Source organism: Galleria mellonella, unplaced genomic scaffold (assembly GCF_026898425.1).
Source record: "Galleria mellonella isolate WM207_F2 unplaced genomic scaffold, CSIRO_AGI_GalMel_v1 utg803, whole genome shotgun sequence".
Taxonomy (NCBI): Eukaryota; Metazoa; Arthropoda; class Insecta; order Lepidoptera; family Pyralidae; genus Galleria; species Galleria mellonella.
In genome coordinates this window covers 1,024,028-1,047,905 of record NW_026442160.1, presented here as the reverse complement: position 1 = coordinate 1,047,905, position 23,878 = coordinate 1,024,028, and the positions used below count along the sequence as shown (strand labels likewise).

The window sequence follows — 23,878 nt, the reverse complement described above, 5'->3', positions numbered from 1 at the left end:
GTAAGCCAGTGTATTGGGGAACTGGTTTGACCCTTAACTGCCTGATGTTTGTCCCAACACTAAATTAGTAGTGGGAAAGGGATTGTTAGTAATGAGCAGGTAGTTGGTATTCCTTATTGCTATCAATACGCCTTATCAGATTGACCTCTAGTGTATACTGATAGCGTAGGCGGGGTTACCATTCCATTATCATCCATTAAAAAAACAAAAAAAAAAAACACTAAATCAGTATGTGATCGTATCAGTGTCAGATAGATACTCTTTATTGTTTCTTCCAAAAAGGTGATCATAATGAATTCCCCGTTATTAGCAGTCCTTAGTAACGTGTTGTTAGACAAGTATGTAATAAATATCTAATAGTAAGGGTGAATGGGTAACTCGGTCGAGGGCATTCTCATCGAATGTACGTAGATATATCAGCTTGCAATAATTCACGGTAGATACCCACTATATATGAATATATAACTTAGGTATAGAAAGAAATCCGATGAATAACGCAGTGTAGGACGACCCTTCACTAGATGGAGTGACGACCTGAATACATTGCAGGGAGTCAGTGGATGCAGGTGGGTCAGGACCGTTCTTTATGGCAGTCTATGGGGTAGGCTTATGTCCAGCAGTGGACGAATAATGGCTGAAATGATGATGATTATTATTATTATTCTTAGTAATATTATAAATGTGTAAGTTTATTTGTTTGTTTATTGCTTTAACGGCTTAACCAATTACTATGAAATTTAGTATACACGTATTATATGGGATGAAGAAGGATCATATAAGCCTTTAACTGTCCGCTGTTGAACTACACTTTTTCCATAAGAAACGGTTTTACCAGTAGTTGCTACGCTTGGCAGGCGAGTTGGCAACCGTAGTTAGGCTTTTGGTGGTGTTTAAAGAGGGACGCTGCTGCTCATCCCTCGCCCTCCCTTAGTCGCCTCTTACGACACCCACGGGAAAGGAAGGGGTGGCCTATTCTATGCTGGGATCACACGGCAACCATGGAGAAGGATTTAGGTTATTTTTTATCCCGGTCAGTGAACATATCCCGGTCTTGCATAGTACAGTAGCGGTAAAAATTTGTAAATTATAAAAGCGTTTGTAAATTATAAAAGTTTTTGTAAATTATAAAAGCGTTTGTAAATTATAAAAGCGTTTGTAAATTATAAAAGCGTTTGTAAATTATAAAAGAGTTTGTAAATTATAAAAGAGTTTGTAAATTATAAAAGCGTTTGTAAATTATAAAAGCGTTTGTAAATTATAAAAGAGTTTGTAAATTATAAAAGCGTTCATCATCATCTTCCTACCCTTATCCCAATTATTATTTGGGGTCGGCGTAATATGGTTTCATCCATATTGCTAAAAGATTTGGCTTATAGTTTAACGACCGGCCGCCTGCCTGACGTCAACCCTCTTTGGGAATGTATAGTACACTAGCGGTTAAAAGTTAGTAAATTATAAAGTCGTTTATCATCATCATCGTCATCATCATCTTCATCATTTCAGCCATTATTTGTCCACTGTTAAATTGTTTATACATTGGTGTATTTAAATTTGTTCTCCAGGGAGGGTCTAGTGTTTAAAAAAAGGGCATATGTACTTTTTTTTTATGGGTGAAAATGGTATGGTAACTCCGCTTGCGCTAATGGGATACGCTGGCGGAGCACCAGTGAAGGGTGATCGATGAGAATGAAAACAGGCCAGTTAGCCCATCATGATGAATTCATAAGGAATTAAACATGATAGTTTCCAGGAAGAACCGCGAGGAGGTCAACATAACAGGGTATATTGCTAGCAATGGGATTCTTAGTCTCCGTTACTAACAAGCCCTCCCCCCTCCCCCGGCAAACGTACTTTGAGCCATATCTTTTCGTAAAGTTCCACTTGCATCTAGGGTGGGCACCGGACATTTCTTGGGTGGGCATGGTCCGTTTGGCTCCCTTATTATGGTCACATAGAGGGCCCTATTGCGTCCATAGTACACTTATAATAATTGAGTATATGTATAAAAAAATCGCTCATATCTGTCTCGTCCGTATCGCAAGCCGTTTCCAAGAGTTTAAACGTGGCATACCGTATGATGAAACACCCCCTAGGGGTCAATCGAGTACGTACTGGTTAGTCACGAGACCCGCGGCAGATAACAACTGTACTTATGCATTGATAATATAGGTCTCTATTGACGCTTTTTGATTATGAGTGTTTATATCGAAGTATTTATTTTCTACTAACTTCTGTGCGTATCAAATTCAGTTATAAAATCGATTTAGTAGTTTAGTTTTGAAGTCAAACTTCAAAACTGAAGTACTACATCGATTTTGATAAAATTTCTATAAAAACACTTTGTAAGTATATCCTTTCAGAATTTCCAAATCCGTTTATAGCTGACATAGTTGTGAGATAATAAAATTTAAAAAAGATACAGTGAACGCTCTATATAAACGAACTCTTTATATGCAACATACATTATATTTTTCCCAGCTTAGTTAGTAAAAGAAATAAGTAAAAATATTTTCCAGTAAGTATTTTTATACTCCCTTTTTTCCTATAAGAAACTTTTTTATTAAAATTGGTTCAAATGAGTTGCTTATATAGAGCGTTCACTGTATAATCGAATCGAGAACCTCCGTTTTGAAGTCGGTTGAAAAAATATGTAACAGGCAATTTGGTTTCAGGATTGACACACGAATGCGGTGTTTTCGGCGCGATCGGCACCGGCGATTGGCCGACGCAAGTGGATGTCGCGCAGGTCATATGTTTGGGGCTCGTGGCGCTACAGCACAGGTAAATAATTGGCTACTGATTTCTTTTTACGATGGTAAATGGCAAATAGTAGTTTTTCCCTTACAATATTATTATTAATTTGCTCTTTATTGCACAATACAATTTTATACAAGTGACGAGCTTAATACCATATGGCCATTCTCTAGCAGAAAAAGGCGTATGAAGGGCAGTGACAGTATAGAGTTAAAAAAAACGTACCTACAACATTTAAAAGGCCAATAACACACAAGCTTTCCTCACCTTCTCATGTTACTAGTGTTCATGGGCCATGGTAGCCACTTCCCATCAGGTGGATCAGCTTGTTTGCCTCCCTAACTGTAAAAAAATATGTCCAAGCAATTTTTTAACATAAAATTTTATTCTATCGTCATAATCATCTCAGCCATTATCAGTCCATTGCTGGGTATAAGCGTCCCCCATAGACTGCCATAATGAACGGTCCTGAACCACCTGCATCCACTGACTTCCTACTATTATTTTATTTTATTCTATATTGTGCCACTATTTTTTTGTGATTAATAGAATAAACATGTATGTTTGTTCTGGTATTAAGTAAATATTATTGCACCAACTTGAATATGGTTTTCACAGCTGCTTTTCTGAAGGTCTAATTGAAAACTGGTGTATGGTTTATCTTGATGCGTCTTCTAGAAGTAGTCTGTTTTATATCTGCTTCCAAAATTCACGCATACGAAGTCGTGGGCACAAACTAGTTCTATTTCTATTGTATTATTAATCCATACTGTCCCACTGCTGGGCAATCTGCCCTATCCCTTTCCAAAAGTTAGTTATAAATATATATAATCTTGTATAAGGTAATCGTTAGTCGGGGGGAGGGGGATGGGGGAAGGGATTGTTAGTAATGGAGACTGAGAATCCCATTGCTAGCAACATAGGAGGTCGACCCAACCAGGTCGACCTCCTCGCGGTTCCCCCTGGAAACTATCATGGTTAATTCCTGATGAATTCGTCATGATGGGCTAAATGGCCTGTTTTCAATCTCATCTATCACCCTTCACTGGTGCACCGCCAGCGTATCCCGTTAGCGCAGGCGGGGTTACCATTCCATTTTCACCCATAAAAAAAAAGTCGTTGGTCGGGGGTGGGGGTGGGGGTGGGGGGAAGGGATTGTTAGTAATGAAGACTAAAGGCTCTATTGCTAGCAATATACCGAAACTGGTTCTCCCCGTGGTTCCCCCTGGAAACCATCATGCTGAATTCCAGGCATATTCATCACGATGGGTTAACTGACCTGTCTTTTTCATTCTCATTTGTCATTCAGCACCAATGGCCCGCCAGCGGATACCGATAGCGCAGGCGGAGTTAACATTCCATTATCATACATTAAAAAAAAACATGTTGGTCGGGGGCACGTCATGCCACCTAGCGGGGATGGTGATCTGACGAATTGTACTGTCCGGTTTTGATAGCTGATAACCTGTGTACAGATGACATTGTGATTAAACATTTGGCAATCATTTATGAAGGTTTTTGAGGTTAGATTATAAGAAAAATAATTGCTTTATTTATTTATTTATTTATTCTTTATTGCACAATAAGACTTTGTACAAATGGCGAGCTTAATGCTATATGCTGCTGCGTGTTCAATACAATAATGTTTTCAGGGTGTTGTTACGGCTGCCACGTTTTTGTAGTGCATCCGCAATGTTTGCAGCGGCATGGACAGATGACTTCTATGCCATCAGACGCAAATGGATCGCATCTCTTTTATACCGATAGCGTGGCAGCAGTAACAGCACTCTGTGGGCATTGTGTAATAAATACGATAGCCCGATGCTCTCAATGTGGGTCAAAATTATTATAGGGGCCATAAAAATAATTTTGTATTTTTTTTCTACTAACATAGTTTAAGTCAATTGTTACTAACAAAAATGGATCTAAGTAATCTATAATAAAGAAATATTATTATTATATGGCATTCTCTACCAGCTAACCATTGGGTAAAAACAGAAAGCGTATGAAGAGCAGATATGGTGAAAAATATATGAACAACTTCAACAATTGTTGTTGTTAATTTCACTAGAGATATATCTTTTTTTTTATTTAACTTAGAATGGCTTCAATAAGCTGACGGCCATACTATACGCCATATATAGATATATGTTTTTATTGATATACAACACCGGGGCAAACGAGCATGCGGCTCACCTGGTGGTAAGTGACTACCGCTGCCCATGATCACCCACAACACTAACGGCATTGCAGGTGTGCTGTCGGCTTTTTAAAATGGAATATGCTCTTTTCTTGAAGGTTATGTTGTCGTATCGGTTCAGAAATATTGCTGCTGGAAGTTGATTACAAAGAGAGAGTTTTAATTAATCGAAAACTGTTGTTTGAACAGAGGACAAGAGTCAGCCGGCATAGTGACGTCAGAAGGCAAAAGCGCGCGCACATTCAACTCTCACAAAGGCATGGGACTCATCAACAACATCTTCAACGATGAAGCTATGAAAAAACTAAAGGGGAATCTGGGCATTGGACACACGAGGTAAATTCAGTCTTTAATACAATTTTATTTATTTAACTACTAGCGGCCCGTCCCGGCGTCGCACGGGTGGACATTTTTACTTTTAAAAAAGTGGCCATTAAGGCTGCACACGCGACGGAAGCTTAAAAATGGAGTAACTTCTCCCGTTTTCCCAACATCTCCCTTCACTACTCTGCTCCTATTGACCGTAGCGTGATGAAAAGTATACTATAACCTGCCCAGGAGTATGAAGAATACCAAGTTTCGTTAAAATCCGTCGAATAGTTTTTGTTTCTATAACGAACATACATACAGACAGACAAAAATTTTACTGATTGTATTTTTGGTATCAGTATCGATCACTAATCACCCCCTGATAGTTATTTTGGAAATATATTTCATGTACAGAATTGACCTCTCTACAGATTTATTATAAGTATAGATTGCACCAGAAACATAAAAATAAATAAATGACAATTATAAACAATTCAAGTGAAATACAGTAGTATAAAGTACAAATCAAAATATAGCGCCATAAAAATACAAAAGGTGGTCTTATCGCTAGAGCGATCTCTTACAGACAACCTATTTAATTAATAATAATAATTTATTTATTTGCTAGAAATGTGGTTATAATAATGGTCTTAAATATAATAGATCTACACATTTCGCCTTATCTAAAGGCATGCAAATTTAGTATTATAATTTAGTGGCTTACGTATATTAATAGCCTACAAGGATCAATCCATAAATATTGGCAGCCGCACACATACTAATGGTAGCAGACTAAATAAATACAAATACAAACTAAACAAAAACAAATACATAACAAGTCAATAATATAACAAATGTCATACAATACAAATGAATTACACATTTACATACATTCATTCTTGTCTATGATATTATGAAATAACAAATTTTAAAATTAGAACTATCGATTTTTTTCATCTCCACATATATATCGTAGATTTTTTTTTTTTTATTGTTATGTAGTCTTTTACAACATTTCATTCATCAATTTTTCATAAATCAATTCTGAACCGATTTACACCATTCTTTTTGTAATATATAGACGTACGATTGATAGGTACATGTTGATATTCTGTGTTAGTACAATAGGTATTAATTTTATGACGACAGAAGCAGATTTCTCTCTCTGTTCTTCCTTTTTTTTTCTTTTGGTCCACCTGATGGAAAGTGGTAACATAATATAAATAATGGAAATTATATTGCAATTATTTTAAATTATAAATAAATATAATGCAATGGCGAGGTACGTCAACATTTTAATTTAGCCATGAACACAGAGCGACTATCGTTATGAATATCAAGTTCAGGCTTGGTTTTTGCAATATCATTATTTCTTTTATTTATACTTTATTGTACACACTAGTAAAACATAAATAAATAAATAAATTGTTAACAGGTACTCGACGTCAGCAGCGTCAGAGGAGGTGAACTGCCAACCGTTTGTGGTGCACACAGCGCACGGTGCCCTCGCGGTCGCACACAACGGGGAGCTCGTCAACTGTAGCAGTCTCAGGAAGATGGTGAGTGCGCGCTGGTTATAGCTACTTTTATAACAGGTGGCGCCATCTGGTGTTTTTATATTGTGCATTGTAGCAATGTTGCAGTGAGTTAGTGAATGCAGGTGGCTTAGGATTGTTCCTTATGGTAATCTATAGTCGATTGCTTGGCTACCTCTGTTCCATTCGTGTTTCTACCGTGAAGCAGTGAGACAGGGACAGAGGTACCCAAGCAATCGACTTTTGTACAAAGTCTCCCTCTGGTAAAATTTAATTTAATTCCGTTCTTTCGATTTTGCGCGAAAGAGTAACAAATATCTACCCGTCCATTAATCTTTACAAAGTTTCTAATAATATTAATAAATATTCATAGAATAATAGGATATGGAAGGGAGTTTCTTTGTTTCTTTGTTACCTCTTTGTATTTTAACGGCTTGACCAATCACATTGAAATTTTATATACACGCACTTTATTGGATGAATAAGGACGAAGGTTACTTTTTATCCCGGTTTGTGAACATGGACAACGTGGACAAAGTCGCGGGTAAAAGCTAGTATATATTTGTATAGTAATTTTTAATATTTTTAATATTTGCTTCATACGCAGGTACTCGGGCGAGGAGTCGGCCTCTCAACACACTCGGACTCGGAGCTCATCACACAAGCGTTGTGCCTGAACCCGCCTGAGGGCGAGACCAATGGACCCGACTGGCCAGCTAGGATCAATCACCTAATGAGGTATGTTGCAAATTGTTATTACCAATTATTGTATGTAATTTATCAGATTCATATTTGGTTCGTTCACGAGTATGACTGATCGGTGACGGATATGTCATACTAGTGAACGGATGCAGCAGCTTATGTGGGACTTTCCTAGTGTCTAATAATAAAATTCATGAATATTAAAAAGTACATAAATACTGCTATAAATGTATATCATTCACGAGAAATATTTTATATATATATACATATACACAAATACATACATACATATACACATGTACATACATGCATATAAACATCTACACAAATACATAAAAATATATAAATACTGCTCACACGTATACGTAAAACACGAAATCTTTTAGATGTCTGATGAAATAAGTATGCTAACTAGACATAAACAAATTATATATATATATATATATATATATATATATATATATATATATATATATATATATATATATATATATATATATATATTGTCACGATCTTACGCGTAACTACGGTTACCACCCCGTCTGCCAAGCGTGGCAATTACTAGTAAAACTCTTTTTATGAGAGAGGGACAGGTAACAGCAGATATGATGATGTCACTTTCTTTTAAATTGAAATGACAAAGGGAATAGACAAAACTGCCATAGATTTAGGCTTATAAAATAAGTGTGTAACTGTATAGATTAATTCATTTTTCTTATTATGCATCCTGGATATTCAAGATAATGTCATTCTATCATACGATTGGGTAAGTAGGTATGTATAATGTATAATGTATGTATAAAGCTAGTGTTCATATTTAGTTTTATAAAAATCAAGTTGGAAGTTGCTGTAGGTGAATTGAAACGTCGAGGATCTTTTTTGATGGTTGATAATGGAATGGTAACCCCGCCCGCGCTAACGGTATACGCTGGCGGGCTACCAGGGGGGATGATAGGTGAGGGTGAAAAGGCAGGTCAGTTAGCCCACCCTGTCGAATTCCACTAGAATTAACCACGATGGTTTCCAGAGGGAACCGCGTGGAGATCGACCTGATAGGGTATATTGCTACTAATGGGCCCATTTTTCCCCATTACTAACAATCCCTTCCCCCTTCTGCAGATGTCCGTTGTCCGATTCCTTAAAACAGGGCATCCTAGCTTGAGAATCTTAGCTAGAAATATGATTGCGAACGCTCAGGCCATGGAATGATCTCCCTGACGAGGTTTTTTCTAGAGACTACAGTATATATATATATATATATATATATATATATATATATATATATATATATATATATATATATATATATATATATATATAGTTTTTTTCGGCCTCTCAAAGATTGTAAGAGATCTCGCTATATCAGGGATGACTAATCGGTACATTGGGGGGGGGGGGAGGGATTGTTAGTAATGGGGTCTAATTGATCCATTGCTAGAAATACTAAATCGACCTCCACGCGGTTCCCCCTGGAAACCGTCGTGGTGAATTCTAGTGGAATTCGTCACGATGAGCTAACTGACCTGCCTTTTCATCCTCACCTGTCATCCCTCACTGGTGCCCCGCCAGCGGATACCGATAACGCAGGCGGGGTTACCATTCCATTATCACCCATTAAAAACCGGTAGATTAGTCGACTATTAGTCCAGTCGATCGTGGCAAGGCAAAAAATATAATATTTTGCTAATCTAGCGGAAGATACTCAGACGCAATGCTCACACTAATATAAATAAGTAGTTACTGAGAATAATTTTCAGTTTCATGTTTTCCCTCTCAATAAAATAACAAATACTACAATACTACATAATTGTGAATTGAACTGTGTCGTTTCATTTGTGATTTCAAGAAGTATATAATTGGTAGATCGCACAGGGTTTCGTCAGTAAAACAGATCTTGGGTCTAATCAAGTCGGCCTTCTGCTCTATATAATAAGTCCGTCGTTGTATATTAAATCTTTTTAATATGTCCATTGTAAAGTACGTACAATTTAGTTCACAGGGGGGTAAGGGATTGTTAGCAATGGAGTTCGACATTGCTAGCAATATGCCCTATCAGGTCGATCTCCACGTGGTTTCCCCTGGAAACCATCGTGAACAATTCTTGTTGAATTCGTCACGATGGGCTAACTGACCTGCTTCATCCTCACCTATCATCCTTCACTGGTGCTCCGTCGGTGTATACCAATAGCGCGAGTGGGGTTACCATTCCATTATCACAAATAAAAAAAAAATAGTTCACATAGTAGTTCTCAGGTTATAATATTACGAATAAGGCAATGAACTTCTGATGTCAGCATAATTGCCCAGCACCTACAAGATAATGATAACCCACAAATTGTACTATCATGTATTATATAAAAAAAAAAACAAATAGTTGCTAAAACAACCTAAACACGAGACTGTTCAATCTATTTAATGTTTCATGATAATGTTCTTTTATGTATGTATTAACATTACCAGAGGATGACTTTGTACAAAAGTCGATTGCTTGGGTACCACTGTCCCGTTCGTGTTTCTACCGTGAAGCAGTTGTGTTTGCATGGCTGTGTTTCGGTTTGAAGGGTGGGATATGGCGTGAATTTACTGGGTACAGAGGAATAACACCTGAGTCCTCAGTAATAGCAACGCAGGGGAGTATCATGGGCGAAACAGTATACTCTGTTATATCAATGGTACTGTTCATGTCTATAGGCGACGGTTATCATTTTCCATCAGGTGGGCCGTCAGCTTGTTTGCCATTCTAAGTTGTATAAAAAAAAAAAAAAAACTTCACCATTGCATTTGTAATGAGTATTCATTATTCCTCATTCATATCATTAACTTAATGACAGCGTCCTTCTTAAAACCCCGGTAACACATCTGTAATTCCTCTGATGTTGCGGGTGTCTATGGGCGGCGGTATTCACATACCATCAGGCGAGCTCCATGCTTGCTTTTCGTTTATTATAAAAATTATAAATATAAATTCTATTCAATTATGCACCGCCTACGTATTTCTCGGTTTGCCCAATGGTTGACTGGTAGAGAACACCGTCCGATATAGGGAGAAAGGGATTGTTAGTAATGGAGACTGAGAATCCCATTGCTAGCAATATACCCAACCAGGTCGACCTCCTCACTGTTCTCCCTGGAAACTATCATGGTTAATTCCTGAATAATTCATCATGACGGGCTAACTGGCCTGTTTTCATTCTCATCTATCACCCATCACAGGTGCTCCGCCAGCGTATCCCGTTAGCGCAGGCGGAGTTACCATACCAATTTCACTCATCAAAAAAAAAACACCGTCTGATGTTAAGTCCGCCAAATGTACATAGAATTTTACTGTGCATTAAAGTTAAAATAAATAAATAAATTTCTCTTCCTATCAGGTTGGCCCCATTGAGTTACTCGCTGGTCATCATGCTCAAGGACAAGATATACGCCGTTCGAGATCCGTACGGAAACCGGCCGCTATGTCTTGGCAAGATTCTACCTCTCGGATCCTCCTGTTAGTATTACTCTTTTTTTTTATGGCTTCATAAAATAACCATCGTACTTATAAATAATAATTACTAATACATTATTCACCATAAACTTAATTGCGGTTGCCAATCTGAAAGCTGAACGGAAGCCTGCCAAAGGTGGCAACTACTGGCAAAACTCTTATGGATGGCTATGTTCAGCGGTGGACAGTTAACGGCTATTTAGTAGTCAGTTACTAAACTAAATTGACATTAATCTATACGGAAATTACTATAATGACTTACTTAGTAAGTCATATAAATTTTGTGACCGCCTAAAGGAGATATTTCGTGTTGGGCCCAATAATTGTACACTATTCGAGAAAATCGAGAAAAATACGAGGATTAACAGGAAAATATATAAAAAAACACAAAGCTTATGCTTATTTTTATATTTTTGAATATTTTCCGTGTTACGTTGCACATATCGTCTTAGTCGTAGAATACTGACGGATCTTTATATGTAATCTTCGTCAGATCCGTCAGTATTCTACGACTATGACGATATATACATTTGTACATTTACTTGCTTCTATCAAATTGTATGTATTATCAGTGTGTATCAAAGGGAGACTTTGTACAAAAGTCGTTTGCTTGGGCACCTCTGTCCCATACGTGTTTCAACCGTGAAGCAGTTGTGTTTGCATGGCTGTGTTTCGGTTTGAAGCGTGGGATATGGCAGTGAATTTACAGGGTACAGAGGAATAACACCTGAGTCCTTAGGAGTGGCAATCATGGGCGAAACAGTATACTCTGTTATGTGCATGGTACTGCTCATGTCTATAGGCGACAGTTATCTCTTGCCATCAGTTGGGCCGTCAGCTTGTTTGTCATTCTAAGTTGCATAAAAAAAAACAATATAGTATAAATAAATAAATATATAAAAATGTCGATAATTGAAATTCATTAAACGAAACAATTTGTTGTTGTAATTTAATTTTTATAATTACAATAACAAATTGTTATATATAAAAATGTGAGAAAACGTTCTGGGTTCGCTTATTTATGTATGTAACCTTATACATTGATTGGGACCACGTTCCATGGGTTATTGAAATATCTCCTTTATTTAGCTTTATTTATAGTCCTAAGTAAGTACCTAAAAGGGTAAATAAATATTAAACTATGTCATTTTATCATAAAGGGATTTCATACTTACTAATAATTGTACTATAAATGGGAATGTAAGATTGGCTGTTTGTCAATTTTATGGAACTACGATAGACTTTTAGCGTCAGTAAAATAAACCTTATTCCTTTACACGTAGAAAGCATTTTCTCTCGTGACACAGCAGTACAAAAATATTGTTTATGACAGCTTAGAAGCGACATAATTACTTGGATGTTATGAAAACTTTAATGGAATTAACCTTTTTTATTACTAATCTAATTATGTACTTATTCATAAAAACTGTAATCTACAAATTTATTTTAACCATTAATGTATTTTAAAAATATTTTTTCTCAAAAGAATAGACAAAATAGTTTTTTTTTTTTTTACTATTCAATAAATAAAGTAGTTGCTCTTAAAGTATCATTAAAGATTAACTGCGAGTTGCCAACCTGCCTATAAAACAGTGCCTGTGTTCAGCAGTGGACAGTTAGCGGATGATCATATCATCATGATCATGATGATGATGAAATAAAATAAATTTATTATTCATTTAAGGGTTTTAATTAAGATTATATAGATAGAGCGTTTCCATACAAATGCCGGGTCAACTTTTTCATACAATTTTGCGTGATAAATAGTTACGAGCGATTCCTTTATAACTTTTATATTTATTTTGTCTTATAATTTCTGCGTCTTTTTAATGCGTAAACACTTAGTTTAGTTATTAAATAATACGCCAAGATACATTTTATGCATAAGTATGTAGAATACTGGCAAAAAAAGGGTCAGCTAATTTGAAAATTAACTTACAAAAAGTTGACCCTTTTTTTGAGGTTCGATACTCTATCTATATAATCTAATAATTTTACCAGAGGGAGACTTTGTACAAAAGTCGATTGCTTAGGTACCTCTGTCCCATTCGTGTTTCTACCGTGAAGCAGTTGTGTTTGCATGGCTGTGTTTCGGTTTGAAGGGTGGGATATGGCAGTGAATTTACTGGGTACAGAGGAATAACACCTGAGTCCTCAGGAATGGCAACGCATGGGCGGTATCATGGGCGAAACAGTATACTCTGTTATGTCCATGGTACTGCTCATGTCTATAGGCGACGGTTACCACTTTCCATCAGGTGGGCCGTCAGCTTGTTTGGCATTCTAAGTTGTATAAAAAAAAATCTAAGGTTTTTAAAAATAAGTGTTTATGTTTGGAATACTTCAAGTTGCTCATTAAAATAATGTGTTTAAAAGAACATACCTTTTTTCAGATGCTTACAAACAGTCATCAGCTCAGCATGCCGCGGGTAATGCATGACTATTATATCATTACAGTGTGTGTGTGTGTGTGTGTGTGTATTTGGACATTTGTATACATGGATGACTCGGCTTGATTGATTCATTTTCATAGTATTATGAAATAGTCGTTGAATCTCAAAAGATGCAACGTACAGTATTTTTTTTTAATGAATCAGTAAAGAGTTTTCATTCATTCATTCATTCAAATGTACAGTGTGGTTAATATTAACATTAAATGAATTAATAATAATAACTTGTACATTCATGTATAATATAAAAAAAAAAAACAAAAAAGTGTGGTAAAATCTTAATTTATCAGGGGGCACGATAGTGTCCCCTCCAAGGCAGCCGTACTAACCTTTTCGACGATATATATATATATATATATATATATATATATATATATATATATATATATATATATATATATATATATATATATATATATACACATGATTATACATATTTAACTACTCATATATATGTACTAATAAATAAAACTAAATTTTTTTATTGCGTTGGCCAATGAAGCAGATCTTGGATTGTCTACGAATTTCATTAGAACATGATGTAAAAATAAACATCTGGGGGGCCATAATCTAGAACACCAGTTCTAGGTTTTTTTTTAATGGGTGATAACCCTATCTGCGCTATCGGTATACACTGGCGGGACACCAGTGAGGGATGATAGGTGATGATGAAAGCAGGTCAGTTAGCTCATCGTAACGAATGTCAATAGAATTAGCCACGACGGTTTCCAGAGGCAACCACGTGGAGGTCGACCTAAGAGAGTGTCACTTTTCTCATATTGGGTTTGCTGGAAGAAATCTCTATTGGAGATAAGCTCGCCCTTGTGCACTATTATGTTTGTTTTTACATTTCAATAACCTTTTGTGTACAATAAAGAAAAAATAAAAAAATATATTGCTAGCAATGGAACTGGTTGTCTGCATTACTAACAATCTCTTCCCCCCCACCCGTTCTAGGTTATGACCCCCCAAGTGGATGCTGCGTGGTTTTTCATTACACGGTGTACTAGTTTGAGTGACCGTTTACGGGCGTTAGACGGGCTGCATGCTTGTTTGCTTTGTGGTTTAAAACAAAAAAAAGAAAAAAGGAGCATGCGGTTGGTGTGATCGTGTAATACTTATTATTATTATTTTATTGGACTATCAAATATGTAAATTCGAAGGTTAATACTTGGATAATTGAACATATTGGAAGTTTGAAATTGATACCTTATCTCCATAGGAATAAGTTCTAAAATAACTAAGTTATGTCATAAGGCATCTTCGTACTACTCACGTGCATGCAACGATAAGAAACAAGGAAAATTTACACCAGTATGAACTGGATGTATTTAAAAAATTGTCTTTGGGTCAATTTATTAATGGGCTAGAGTTAGTATTGATTGTGAACCGGTTCGATCTGGTAAGCAATTAGGTATTCCATTTCGTTGCTATAGGAATATGGAATCAAATTAATAAGATATTGGGTACAAATTGCAAAAGACGCCAGATGTTAAAATATTAATTTCATTGAATTAAAATCTTTATAATATATATAGTATGTTAACGTATGACGCACGGATACGCCAATAAAAGTAGTTATCTCGAAGGCAATTACGTTTGCGTAACCACGTTTAGGAGCATCAGATAAAGGGATAATGGGGCATGTGCCAATTAAACCATGCGTGCTTGCCACTTTAGTTATCGGTTATCATACGCAGTTATTAATAAACAGTTTCTTGTAAAAAACTGACTTATATCGTGGTAAAACTGTTTATTTCGATTTAAAAACTAAGCTACTTAACCCTTCTTTGCATAACGGTGGAAATTTCCATCATAACACTGAATGCCCATAAATTATATAAAAGACAAAATTCACTTTAAGTTGATCGTGTCTGGATACCTTTTTAATGTCCATTGCAGAAAAAAAAACATAGCTGTCAAATTTATTTTTTTAACCATTTTTCCTTTAATATTTGAACATGAATTACATCACTTAAATTTATTTCACCAATAAAAAAATCATGCAAAAAAGGGTTAACCAGTTTTGATGAAGTTTCTATGAGATCAGTCTGTAAGTATAAACTTTTAGATTAAAAAGAATTTTCACCTTTTTAACCTACTACAAAATAAAGGAGGTTCTCTGTAAATTCTAAACCGATTTGGAATTTTTTTTTTTCATCTGTAAAGGCATACCCACAGATTGGTCCTGTAGCAATTTTATAAAAATTACAACTTCACCTTTTTAACCTACTACAAAATGAAGGAGGTTCTCTGTAAATTCTAAACCTATTTGGAAATTTTTTTTTTCTGTGAAGGTATACCCACAGATTGGTCCTGTAGAAATTTTATAAAATTACAACTTCACCTTTTTAACCTACTACAAAATGAAGGAGGTTCTCTGTAAATTCTAAACCTATTTGGAAAATTATTTTTCATTTGTAAAGGTATACCCACAAATTAGTCCTGTAGAAATTTTATAAAAATCGGTCCATTAGTTTAGTTTTTAGATCAAAATAACTAGTTTTGTCATAATTAAAGTCAGTTTTTTTGGAACACAATCTTTAATTATGTATACCATTAAAATACAAGTGTGAAAATCGCAGTTAATTTGTTGTAATGTAGTTGTTGTGTGATGCGGGACCGAACATACTGACAGTTTTTTTTTATTTTATGGTGTTGGCTTCTATTGTTTTTATTAAGACCTCATGTAGCTTTTTTTATATTTCCCATGTATAATAGATTTTGTCTAGTTACAATTTTAATGACATGACCAGAAAGGGAGTGACTAGCGAGATGACTGGAAATAGAGATGAGTGGAAGATAAAAACATATTACGCTGACCCCAAATAAATTTGGGAAAAGGCGGGAAGAAGATTAAGATTTCTTTTTTCTTATTACAGGTGCATTAAAAACCCACCAAATGTGCAGTTACTTTATCAACTGTATGCATGAATAAATATTAATTTTTAAATAATTTTTACAGTTTTAATGAACGGCAGCGCAAAGAACGGCTTGGATGACAAAGCTGAAGGGTGGGTCGTCTCGTCGGAGTCTTGCGGCTTCCTTTCAATAGGTAAGTCAAATATTATTTACACATTTGTATAGCAGAAATGTCTACTGTATGACTAATTATTATGGTAAACATACATACATGGTAATACATTTATGGTAAACTAATGAATGTAATGGAATCACCTTGATATATATGTATATTTAATTATATATCTTACATATGTATAATTATATATACAACAACGTTAATTATATATATTACATATGTATGTTATATATATATATATGTAATTATTATATATATTCTGCTAATTTTTTTAATGGTTGATAATGGAATGGTAACTTTGCCCGCGCTAACGGTATACGCTGGCGGAGCACCAGTGAGGGATGATAGGTGAGGAGTCAGTTAGACCCCATTACCAACAGTCCCTTCCCCCCCCCCCCCCCTCGACAGAGTTTCAATATTATTTTTAATATTCTCAGGTGCACGTTACGTCCGCGAAGTATTACCCGGCGAGATAGTAGAAATGTCGCGGCACGGGATTCGAACCGTGGACGTTGTGGAGCGGCCGGCGGACAAGCAGCAAGCGTTCTGCATCTTTGAATACGTGTACTTCGCCAGAGCGGACAGTATCTTTGAGGGTAAGTCGCGTGACATGATCTTATTTTTACCCTTCTTATAAAAACGTCCAAACTTAACTATTAAAGTTTTTTGTCACTGTTTTTCAAATATAGAATTTAATGCAAAAGAAAAGGACAAAACACTTCAATAGCTGTCTCTTTTCATTTAAGAGTTTCCTCTTGTCGGTGCAACTAATTCATGCATCTTCCTCCAGCCAGCTCTATCCCAGGTCATATCCTTTATCTCCCTATACGACATGACGCCTAGTGTTTAGCTGTAATAGAATAATAATATAAATGATATTTATATATTGTAAATTTAAGTTTTTTTTTATACAACAGAAAACTGGTAAAGAGTTTTGACTGCAACATAAACATATATATATATATATATATATATATATATATATATATATATATATATATATATATATATATATATATATATATATATATATATATATATATATATATATATATATATATATATATATATATATATATATATATATATATATATATATATATATATATATTAGTATGTGTGCCTTTAAAACTTATATTCGTTTCATTCAATGTCCATCTAAATACGGTAGACTAAATGGAATTCACTGTGTTGTCTTTTCCGACAAATGTTGAAGTCAAAAATTCCTTTTGACTTGATTTGTCCGAAATGCTAAAAACGCAGTTAGTTCATTAATCTCCCGTATTTATGTAAACATTGTATTTGTGTTATCACTGACGTGAGCCCGTGTTTCCGTGTCGCAGGTCAGATGGTGTACTCGGCGCGGCTGCAGTGCGGCCGCATGCTGGCCCGCGAGTCGCCCGTGGACGCAGACATCGTGTCCTCCGTGCCCGAGTCGGGCACCGCCGCCGCGCACGGATACGCACGACAGGTCATTGGCTACTTAACTAGCTTTTGCCCGGGACTTCATTCGCGTGACCGCGATATGTTTACTGTTCGGGATAAAAGTGGCTCAAATCCTTGTCCATACTGTATATTTCATAGTGACTGGTTAAGCTGTTGAAGCGCTATAGGGTTTTTTTTGATGGGTGATAATGGTATGGTAACCCGGCCTGCGCTAACGGGATACGCTGGCGGAGCACCAGTGAAGGGTGATAGATGAGAATGAAAACAGGCCAGTTAGCCCATCATGATGAATTCATCAGGAATTAACCATGATAGTTTCCAGGGAGAACCGCGAGGAGGTCGACCTGGTTGGGTATATTGCTAGCAATAGGATTCTCAGTTGCCATTACTAACAATCCCTTTCCCCTAAGCGCTATAGGGTAACAAACAAAGACTTACACATTTATAATATTACTAAGGCTGATACCTACAATGATGAACAGGCTAATGAGCAATTTGGTGGCATTTTCCACCAAATTGCTCATCAGCCACAGAAACTATATAAAAAACCACAGGAAAATATATAAAAAAACACAAAGCTTATGCTTATTTTTATATTTTTGAATATTTTCCGTGTTACGTTTCACATATCGTCATAGTCGTAGAATACTGACGGATCTTTATATGTAATCTTCGTCAGATCCGTCAGTATTCTACGACTATGACGATATATACATTTGTACATTTACTTGCTTCTATTAAATTGTATGTATTATCAGTGTGTATCAGAGGGAGACTTTGTACAAAAGTCGTTTGCTTGGGCACCTCTGTCCCATACGTGTTTCGACCGTGAAGCAGTTGTGTTTGCATGGCTGTGTTTCGGTTTGAAGCGTGGGATATGGCAGTGAATTTACTGGGTACAGAGGAATAACACCTGAGTCCTCAGGAATGGCAACGCATAGGGACTATCATAGGCGAAACAGTATACTCTGTTATGTCCATAGTACTGCTCATGTCTATAGGCGACGGTTACCACTTTCCATCAGGTGGGCCGTCAGCTTGTTTGCCATTCTAAGTTGTATAAAAAAAACAGCTAATGTGGTGTAAAGCTATAAAGTGCTCCTCTATCCAACAGTCAGGGATCCCGTTCATGGAGGTGCTGTGCAAGAATCGGTACGTGGGCCGCACGTTCATCCAGCCGTCGACGCGCCTCCGGCAGCTCGGCGTCGCCAAGAAGTTCGGCGCTCTCTCCGAGAACGTGAAGGGCAAGAGGATAGTGCTCATAGACGACTCCATCGTGAGGGGCAACACCATAGGACCGATCATCAAGTTGCTGCGGGACGCTGGCGCGGGCGAGGTGAGCCGTCCACCGTCTTTCGCTTTAATCCAGGGGTTCCCAAACTTATTTTGTCTACTGCCCACTTTGAGAATAAATTGTTTTTTAGCGCCCTCAAAAACCACTATTACTTCAAGATCAACAAATCACCCCCCAAGCCAACAACAACGCCCCCTTTTATTTTCTGGGACTCTCACCGCCCCCTTTTAGGCCTGCAGCGCCCACATGGGGCCGTTATCGCCCGCTTTAGGAAAGGGTGCTTTAATCTTAGGTTATACAGATAGAGCATCGAGTCTCAAAAACGGGTCAACGTTTTGTCGAATTAGCCGACTTGTTTTTTATCAGTTTCCTATATACTTAAGCCCATAATGTATCTTGACGTATCTATATTTAATAGTCTTATAAATAAAATAAGTAAAAACGCATTAAAAAGATGCAAAAATTATAAAATAAAATAAATATAGAAATGATAAAGGAAACACTCATAACTATTTATCAGACAAAATTGTATGAAAAAGTTGACCCGCTTTTCTCGTTGCAATTGTATGAAAACACTCTTATTTATATAATCTAAGGTTTTAATATATTTATAAAAGGTTGCACTGGGAATAGTATGTTCAAGTTTTTAGAAGAAATTTATTTAACTTTATTAGGGAAACAGAGAATACCTAAAACACAAATAGTTCATCCTCATGTCCTACATCCTCAATGGTCGCGTACTGCGCGGTTTCAGAGATGTTTCCTCCCACGAACACTCAGGTTGTGGAATGAGCTCCCTGCCGAGGTTTTCCCAAGAGACTACAGCATGGGGTTCTTCAAAAGGGGGGTCAAGAGGTTTCTTCAGGGTCGGCAACGCACGCGTAATACCTCTGGTATTGCAGGTGTTCGTAGGCTACGGTAATCACTTACCATCAGGTGGGCCGTATGCTTGTTTGCCACCTCAGTGGTATATAAAAAAAGTAAATACAGTCATAACATATGTATATCAGTTAAATTTTCACAATAAATTTACACATTAAATAAACGAGAAATGATGAATATGAAAAAAAAGTACCTGATATTACAAAAAAAAAATATAATATTAGCAAAGCCGTGTGGTCCCGGCATAGAATGGACCACCTCTTCCTTTCCCGTGTGTGTCGTAAAAGGCGACTAAGGGAACTTAATTGTCGAGGGATGGCAGGCAGCAGCGTTCCTCTTAAAACATTACCAAATTCTAACTGCGGTTGCTTATCCGTCTGCAGGCATAGCAATTACTGGCAAAACCCCCCAAGGGGAGGCCTATGCTCAACAGTGGCCAGTTAACTGTGTGGCTATCATTCCATTATCGTTTATAAAAAAGAGTTGTTGTTGTATATATATATATATATATATATATATATATATATATATATATATATATATATATATATATATATATATATATATATATATATATATATATATAATGTGACTATCTATCTATCTATCCTATTTAAGAGCTGCCGTCTAGTCGGTGGAGCTCTTGCCACTCACTACGATTTTCAGCGAGTCCCTTCACCTCTTGATACGACACGACACCAACTCCTTTCTTGATCTGCCTGATGTAACCATGTCGGTCTCCCTCTTCCCCTCCTTCCTTCTATCTTACTTTCTATTCTTATCTAATGTAACTTCAACAGGTGCATATAAGGATAGCGTCGCCACCGCTCAAGTACCCGTGCTACATGGGCATCAACATACCCACGCGTGAGGAGCTCATCGCCAACAAGATGGACAGCAACAAGCTCGCGGAGCACGTCGGTTAGTGTCATTGATTCTTATATATAATAAATTATAGATAGATAGATAGACAGATACTCTTTATTGGTTCCTCCAAAAGATTACAATAGTAAACTTATTATAAATATAAACAATTACAAGAAATAATCACAATGAGAAAACAATGGGCGACCTTATCGCTGAGAGCGATCTCTTCCAGGCAACCTTTGGATGGAGAGGAGTAATTATAAACAATTTGGTGGGAGGCACGATGAAAAATTTTTTTAGTTCTAGATATGGGAGATGTGATACATATAATAATATAAAAATTATCCCTACTAATAATTATATTTTGTTATGCAATTTGAAAGGGCCGTCATTTGTATATGAATAAAGACTTATACATATTCTTTATATCCCTTATTCTAAAAACAAATTTTCTACAAATATGTTTTAAACCATACATTGTTTTTTCACTTTTAAGTTGACAATTTAGTATTAAAGATAGAGACAAAAAAGTTTAATAGTTAAAATAGTTTTATGAGAAATTCGAAGTTTTTATGAATAAGGGGGTTAGTATTATGTGTAGGGAGACTTTGTACAAAAGTCCATTGCTTGAGTACCTCTGTCCCATTCGTGTTTCAACCGTGGAGCAGTTGTGTTTGCATGGCTGTGTTTCGGTTTGAAGGGTGGGATATGGCGTGAATTCACTGGGTACGGAGGAATAACATCTGAGTCCTTAGGAATGGCAACGCATGGGGGGTATCATGGGCGAAACAGTTATGTCTGTTATGTCCATGGTTTTGTTCATGTCTATAGGCGACGGTTACCACTTTCCATCAGGTGGGCCGTCAGCTTGTTTGCCATTGTAAGTTGTATAAAAAATAAAATAATGGTAGCGGAATTAAACAAAATATTAGAATTATCTACAAATAACCAGTTATTTAGTTTAATTGTGTGTTTGTTAGAGGGTTTAAAATTCTATTACATTTCAACAGGAGCGGATAGCTTGGAGTATTTAAGCGTGGAGGGTCTGGTCAGCGCGGTACACTACAACATGAAAACGACTCCCAGCGATGGAGTTGGCGGTCACTGTACCGCCTGCCTCACTGGCGAGTACCCCGGCGGCCTGCCGGACGACGTAGACTGGTGATAGTGATGTTATGACGGTGATGGACTGGTGATGAACTCAAAAAACTTGTATCAGACTGCAGTGATGGCATTTATTTATAAATGAAACTAGGCCGTGACCATGTCAATCTTAAACTCGAGCACTGGTAAATGATGGCGTAATGTCATGGGTTTTGGTAGAATATGTTCGTACATGTAAATACGTTACGCTATGTGTGTGCATTATATTCTATGTGTGTGTTACGCCACACATATCTACGGTACGTCGCTGATATACCGTTACGTAACGTCGCATATGTGTGTGTTACATCATACTTGTACGAGGTTTGTCCGGAAAGTACGTATAAAAGTGTGTACTCCCCCTGTGACATAATGCACTTGTGCCAACGCCGTTTCCACTGTGAGAAGGCTCCTTGAAAGTCCTCTGGTTGTAGGTTTCTCAGCTGCCCCGTCGTAGCTTGTTTTATCTCATTTATGTCCCCCAAATGCCGCCCCCGAAGTACCAATTTGGTTTTTGGGAACAAGAAGAAAATCCGGCGAATAGGGGGGGTGTTCGGTCACCGTAATGGAATTTTTACTCAAAAACTCACGGACAACAAGAGAGGTGTGGGCAGGGGCATTGTCGTGGTGAAGAATCCATACCCCTCTCGCGCCACACGAACTCGTGCCACACGAGCTAGGCGTCTGAGCACATCGACGTAGAATTTTCCATCAACTGTCTGTGATGGACAATCCCCCGAACATCGAACTCTTTCTCGGCCCTCTCTGAATCTTTTTAGCCACTTGTGGACGGTTGGTTCCTTCACAGCATCATCCCCATAAACTGTTCTGAGATCGGCAAAAATTTCACGGCCATTCTTGCCGAGTTTCGAGAGAAACTTGATTACGACGCGCTGCTCTTCAACGGAAGCGGGCTCCATGCCGACGGGGTTTCGTTAAGAGGTAACTTCACAGATGGCGTGACAAGCCAGTTCGCACCGCACGGCGGTCAGACCAGAACTGAAGCATTGTTAGGGACATAAGGAAGGGGTCCTGCGCTTACCTGGCCTCCCCACTCCTCTTTCTCGCATTCCAGAACACTTTTATACGAACTTTCCGGACAGACCTCGTATGTTACGTATATATTACGTCACATTCGTTCTCGTTTACATATATACGATTAGCGTATAACGTATTTACACGTTCGCGCTCTATGGACCTTTGTTTTATGGACACGTGCCTGTTATTTTGAACAAAATTGCTCAAATGTTTTATTGTCTGTGGTAATACAAATGAATCTATGATTTTAAGTGAATCTAGTGGGATACTTTTGAATTTGGAATCATACAATGGCCAATTTGTCAACAACAAACATATTCTATTAATTCTCTCATGTATATTCTATCAGGTAATAGAATAATGAATGTATTTTTTTTTTATATATTAATTAATAGTAAATATTAATTCTTTTTTTGAAATTAAATAAAAAAATATTTAACTTCAAGTCAGTTGAGGCCCCCCCTAGTGTGTATAGAAAGAGTGCCAGAGACGTATGAAGTAATTTTTACTTTATCTGTTTTTTTACTTGTCTAATTACTTGATTCATTTGTATATGCCATTTTAGAGATACTGTATTTTATTATATATTAGTATAAATATAACAGATTTAATTTAAAAAAGATTATTAGTGATTCATGACATATATATTACATATTTTTTTGTCTTCTTTTTGAATCCAAAATAGGTAGGTTACTATTGAAATGCATTGATTTATTTTTAATAGAACTCTC

At 36.8% G+C, this 23,878-nt stretch overlaps 1 protein-coding gene across 1 annotated transcript; it reads left to right on the top strand.

Moving 5' to 3' along the window:
* Window positions 1-291: 291 nt before the first annotated feature.
* LOC113522892 (amidophosphoribosyltransferase-like) lies at window positions 292-22,444 on the top strand. Its single transcript, XM_052901830.1, has 13 exons — window positions 292-338; window positions 2,635-2,781; window positions 5,144-5,290; window positions 6,699-6,822; window positions 7,406-7,536; window positions 10,872-10,990; window positions 13,381-13,416; window positions 16,403-16,492; window positions 16,915-17,073; window positions 17,821-17,948; window positions 19,038-19,259; window positions 20,900-21,020; window positions 21,977-22,444. Exons 1-13 carry the CDS (start codon window positions 292-294, stop codon window positions 22,129-22,131), a joined length of 1,626 nt encoding a protein of 541 aa, XP_052757790.1. The 3' UTR covers window positions 22,132-22,444.
* The last annotated feature ends 1,434 nt before the right edge of the window (window positions 22,445-23,878 follow it).

What these genes read in the sequence shown, in the direction of transcription:
- LOC113522892 (XM_052901830.1), top strand. Translation starts at nt 292, where the DNA reads ATGAATTCCCCGTTATTAGCAGTCCTTAGTAACGTGTTGTTAGACAA. An exon ending in AGGATCAATCACCTAATGAG is followed by an intron (nt 7,537 to 10,871) that starts GTATGTTGCAAA and finishes TCTTCCTATCAG; the next exon opens with GTTGGCCCCATTGAGTTACT. An exon ending in TTGCGGCTTCCTTTCAATAG is followed by an intron (nt 16,493 to 16,914) that starts GTAAGTCAAATA and finishes TAATATTCTCAG; the next exon opens with GTGCACGTTACGTCCGCGAA.